The sequence below is a fragment of the Cyprinodon variegatus genome, unplaced genomic scaffold (genome assembly GCF_000732505.1).
Source record: "Cyprinodon variegatus isolate N-32 unplaced genomic scaffold, C_variegatus-1.0 Scaffold935, whole genome shotgun sequence".
Classification (NCBI taxonomy): domain Eukaryota; kingdom Metazoa; phylum Chordata; class Actinopteri; order Cyprinodontiformes; family Cyprinodontidae; genus Cyprinodon; species Cyprinodon variegatus.
The window spans coordinates 70,005-75,654 of record NW_015151388.1 but is presented as its reverse complement, the minus strand read 5'-3'; the positions used below and the strand labels follow the sequence as shown (position 1 = coordinate 75,654).

The 5,650-nt window shown below is 37.6% G+C and overlaps 1 protein-coding gene across 1 annotated transcript in view; it reads left to right on the top strand.

Moving 5' to 3' along the window:
* The window catches only part of insig2 (insulin induced gene 2), a 20,347-nt gene extending 15,258 nt beyond the window's left edge, over nucleotides 1–5,089 (top strand). The window contains exons 5-7 of the mRNA XM_015398436.1: nucleotides 1,762–1,928; nucleotides 2,268–2,367; nucleotides 4,657–5,089. Of these exons, the coding sequence (XP_015253922.1) occupies nucleotides 1,762–1,928; nucleotides 2,268–2,367; nucleotides 4,657–4,698 (309 nt within the window). The 3' untranslated portion in view covers nucleotides 4,699–5,089. The remainder of the gene's footprint in view (nucleotides 1–1,761; nucleotides 1,929–2,267; nucleotides 2,368–4,656) is intronic.
* Nucleotides 5,090–5,650: the final 561 nt, after the last annotated feature.

The window sequence follows — 5,650 nt, the reverse complement described above, 5'->3', positions numbered from 1 at the left end:
TATCGGTGGGGTGGCCGATGTCCGATATTTGGTTTTAAGGCCGATACAGGCCGATACCGATAGGGGCCGATTATTATCGTGCATCCCTATTATATGCTTGCTACTTTTAGACACAGAAGGGAAACCGTTGGCAAGCCAGGTGATGAGAAAAAGGTGAAGACAATGAGAAAAAGAGAGCAGAGAAACTGTGGACTGCTGAAGAACCACAGTGAACTGGTAAAAGAAAAGTGAAATGGCATGCTCAAAGATGACCCTACCCATTTTGAGTATGTTTGGCTCAAAGTGCTGCTGTGAAGCAGGATTTTCCACCATGAACATAATAAAAAATAAATATTAATCCAGGCTCAGCAATGAGCACCTTGATATGTGCTTGAGAATGGCTTTGTTGCAATTGTTTAAAGCCTTGCAGGGCAGCCTAAAATCCACTTCTCTCATTAAGCCATAAAAAACAAAAAACGGTCAGTTCAGGTGTTTTATAAAATATGTGAATCAGGAAATTGTCTACATACAAAACTGAACGATTCTTGTTCGCTATTTAAAAAACACGATTTCTTTTTTAATTAAAGATTAAAAGTATAACAGATGCATTAAAACCTGCTTTTATTTCAGTTTTAAATTCTGTGTAAAGTAGCAGATTATAATTAAAAATGTCTCCGAAGCTTTACTGGTTGATGATTTTCTGTGCTCGGACCACACTGATTTTTAATTGGTTACCCCTGCTCCAGACAAACGGTTCCCAAAGTTGGGGTTGAGTTCCCCAAGGGGTCAATGATGGTTTTCGTAATTGTTATGATGTGATCTCTGAGGTAAATAGAAAGGAGAAATATATTATTAAATTCAATGTCACATGAAATAAATACATGCACCATAAGCTAAGTAGGTGAATGTATTTATCTAATAATAAATTAAAATATTATTTTTACAATTATATTATAAAAAGTGCCATTGAATAATTTGATATTATTGTTGGGAACCGATGTTTGATAGTCAATTACAGGGTTTTTATTCAGTTAATCCCAATTAGTTGCATTTTAATCAAAAGCCATTAAAAATACTTTTTTAATTCAAAACTGAATTCATAAATAATGATACAAGCACAATACATATATTCCTTGTATTTCATTGATTGTTAAGGTCATTCAACTCCCAAATTGTTTTAAAGTTATCATTTAGCTTCCTTTAGCAAACCAAATAGCTTTTGTAATGTCTTTGAAAAACTGCTTCTGTAGAAGTGTGAATAGTCCATGAACATTCAATTTAGCATAATTTCTTCCACTAAATATGGCTTTATATATGTATATATATACATATAAATGTATAGCAGCAAGGCATACAATATTGCCTGTACAAATGTGTTCAAACCAAATGCGAAACCTGCAAACTTTTTGCCAGTTTTACCTGCTTTTGGCTGTGAACCCAGGAACACTGACCAAGTGTCCCTGGGCTCACCAGGACATTATTATCCAGACCTACAATTCAGTAATCTGTTGCAGCACACCTGATTCAAATGATAATTGTACATAGACTTCTCTGCAGCCATCAAGTGCTGCAGATGGTCATTTCATTTAAGTTTTGTGTGTGGCAGAAAGGAGACACCTAAAACATGCAGAGCAGTAGTACCTGTGTAACAGGAGTGAAAACCACTATTCTAGATAATTGATTTCATGTTTGATAAATGAACTGAATAATTTCAGCAGTTTTCAAGGACCAATGTGTAAGTAATCCTGCAGGCCTGGTTATTTCTTAACCCCCTTCTGCCAGAAAGTAAACTTCGCTAACAACTTCCAGCTGTCTCTGACCCTGGCGGCACTCTCTATTGGTTTGTGGTGGACCTTCGACCGCTCCCGTAGTGGCTTTGGTTTGGGAGTTAGCTTTGCCTTACTTGCCACAGTGGCCACCCAGATACTGGTTTACAACGGAGTGTTTCAGTAAGCTACATGACTGTTAAATTGTATTCATCTACAATTTATTGAAAATGTTTTTTGTTGTTGCTGTTTTTAACTTAACTTGTTTATATTTTTTGTGTTTTCCAACTTATTTTAATAGCTGATTATCTTTCTTTCCATTTTACTTAATCTATCTGTGATACAGAGTAATCCTGTTAATTAAAGCATAGTTATATAGTCAACAAAAAACACTCCGTCTTACCGTCTTTGTTTTAAAATATTGTCAAGCAAAATCTGGTTTGCAAAAAAGGTTGAGGATGTGGCATTGCGGAAATTAAGTGTAAAAATGATTTTTCTGTTCTGTGAATTTTCCCTGCCTAGGTATACTAATCCAGATTTCATCTACATTCGCTCCTGGCTTCCCTGCATCTTCTTTGCTGGGGTGATCACCATGGGAAACATTGGACGACAGCTTGCTCTGGTAAAAAAACCCAAAATGTATTTTTTTTTTTCTTCAATAGTGTAAAACCAATGCAAATACACAGTGTTGACAGATGCATACCGGAGGGGAACAAGATACGTTGTGTGTTGGGTCATGTCCATGTAAGGTGTGCGTCTTACATGCCTATCTAACAGAAGCTGTATATGTAATGGGTTTATGTATAAGTGTCAGATGTGTATGTTGTTTCCATATACTGTTTGCATATATGTGAAATATTATCTGTATATCATGCTCATGTCTCTGCTGTTACAACCCGTCATTACATGAAGTTGTTTGCCCTGTCAAACCTGTCATCTTCCCTGATCTCACCTCTGTCTGGTATTGCTGTCGCCTGATATCGCCAGGCTCCATCTTTGGAACCTCATTTTGGTGCATTCAGACCAGAGGCGGTGGCCACGGCCAGTGCGGTGGATTAACATAGAATTCCTATACAACCCGCGCAGTGAAGTGGCCAGAGTTGAACTCCACAAAGTGAGAGCATTCAATGCTCTGCCCCCAACTCAAGCTACTAGATAGAGCTGAGGTGTTGTAAAACAGCAGCACCGCATTGAGAGAGAGGAGCAGTGATCTCTGAAGATGAAACAAGCTGAACTTTTCTATAAAATCACGACACGGCAGCCAATCAGGGACTGGTTTTAGGTGAAGTTTTTTTCACTAAAAATGGAATACAGAGAAAGTAATGTTAACAAAGGTAGAAATAAGTAATGCTCTCAGGAGGTTTTTAGGTGGTTTTAAAAAAGTCGTTTCAATTTAGTCCCATTAATTGTCCTTACTCACCTCCAGGATAGAACCTGGTCTTTCACTGCCCCTTGCCAGTATCAGGGCTTTCTGATGCTGGCAAGGGAGTCCCACCGAATCTGACCGAATCAGAGCTGGGTCTTGATGAACCAAAGTGCACTTTTTTCTTTTTTTTTTCATGTCTTTTGGAGCTTTTACAAAATTGATAGTCTTGACAAGGCAATTCAGAAGTAGTTCTTCAAGTCCATGACTTTGTTTCCAAGTTTGAAGATGTTTCACTTCCCATCCAGGAAGCTTGTTCAACACAAAATGTAAGAAATAGCGTTGAGTTCAAGGCTTTATAGAGTGGACCAAAACCAAGCCTTGTTTTGGCTTAGAAACATACAAATTGAACCTAATGTGCATGTCCACACCTTTGGAATCGTGTCGTTTTGTTTCTTCGTTAACCTGTAATATGCAAAACCTGTCTATGTCTCTGAAAGGGGGTCGTTAAAGAGAATTGTTGGCCTGGCTTAAGAGGTGAGGTGCTCTGTTCCCCTGTAATGGGGTGAACAAGGGAAATAATAGCAGGAAGGAATCAACTCAATCACTGAATTGTAGGTTTTTGAAAGCCAAAATCTGAGTCCACCCCATCTGTTTAAAGGTTTGTTTTTGTTTCTTAACATAGATGGCCTGCTTCATTACCCTCTCAAACCACCTATCTTCTTTGTCCAAAAAGTGAACATTCTGGTCTTCTAAAGAGTTTCCCTTTTCCGTAAGGTAGAGGTGTATTACAGGTTGCTCTTTTGTGTTGGGCCATGCATTTGTGGAGAGGTTGTTTTGAATTTCAATTCAGAATTTTCAATTTTGAATTAAAATGGGTTCCTGGATGAGAAATGAAACGTCTTCAAACTTGGAAACAAAGTCCAGTGGATTGTTTTTTACCGTATTTATTTTTTATTTTTTTAATTACTATGACCTGGATGACTGAAAATCTTCACCAGCAAAGTCTATGTTCTTCATAGAGAGCAATTTAGCAGCAGTCTGTGACGTTAAGGGTCACCTGTGCTGTCATTGTCAAATGCAGACATGAAGACCAGACAGCAGGGATGCCCTCTGCCGTTACCCCCTGCCAGGGGTAATGGCAGGTCCAAAACGAAGGTGTCTGGGAGGCTGGTGATTTACTAAATATTAAACAATCATTCCAACCACTAAATGAGGTCAACATGATCACTGTTATATTCACTGCCAGCACAGGAATGACATAGGAAACACAAACATTAGTTTTACCTTCACAAATGAAGTAGCACTGGAGAAGTAGGCTAGATAATGCAGGCTAGTTAATCTCCTATACTTCACCAGAAATTAAGGTTTACATTTCAGTTTTCCTTTAATGGTAGCTATGGATGGCTTTCTCTCTGTTACTCTCTCAGGTGTGTTTGTAATTTTATCATGAAATGTGAACTTTTTTTGCTTTAAAGATAAAGAAGCTAAATCTGTTCGTAACGGGGTTTAAATCCTTGGTAACTGGAACTTTTTTTTAATTTTCAGTATGAATACAAGTTCCTGCAAGAGAAGACACACTTGGAGTAGGACTTCCACTGTTCAGGGATGCAACACAAGTTGTCAACGTGTACCAGAGTCCTTCAACAGTTGAGAAGATACAATCCATGAACTCTTGACTGGCTGAATACTGCATTTAAAGACAGTATTTTTGATTAGCCCTCATCAGGGGTTTTCAAAACTTTAAAGACTACTTCATTTATACAGATTTGACCCTGGGATGAAACTCAAGAGAGTATGTATTTTCCTCTTCTGTGGTGCATTTCGATGGAATAAATGGTCAACTTAAAAATTCCTTCTCCACATCATAAACTTTGGCTGCATTGTGCCAAAACAACAGCTCTGATTAATCATTTATGTATCAGATTTTTTTTGTTTGTTTGCTTCAAATCAACACTTAAATAAATGGATTTGTGTTCTAAACTTTTCACTTTTTTTTTTCTACTGTTTTTAGATGGTCTTGTGTGGCCTGTCTATACTGACACAGTAGGTGCACAGTTTAAACCCAACTAGGCTGGTTGCAACCTACACACTTCAATAATTGCTATAGAATAAAGCTTACTAAACTTTATATTTTCCGGTGGCATAGACTAAAAACTTAGGAACTAAGCTTAGTCAGAAGTTGCTGGTTAAAAAGTTTGCAAAAAGTTTCAAATGCTTAGATTAAGTTTAAACCACTTTCTTGCATGTATTCTGTTCCAACATTTAACCAACTATACCATACACATCTTCATTTTATGACAAGGACGTCAAGACAATTATTGCATTTTACACTGTTAATTGCACCAAGCTAGCCTTTGAAAATGATTTTGATTTTGAAACTCCAACTGCATTTAAACCCCTAGAAGGGCAAGGAGGCGGAGTGTGTAGTTGAGCAATTGCCATTGTTGTCTTCCACTTATCTGGAGGCAACAGTCTCAGTAGAGACTTGGACAACTTTCATTGTCATTTTGCAAACAAAAAGTGTATACAAAACAAAATT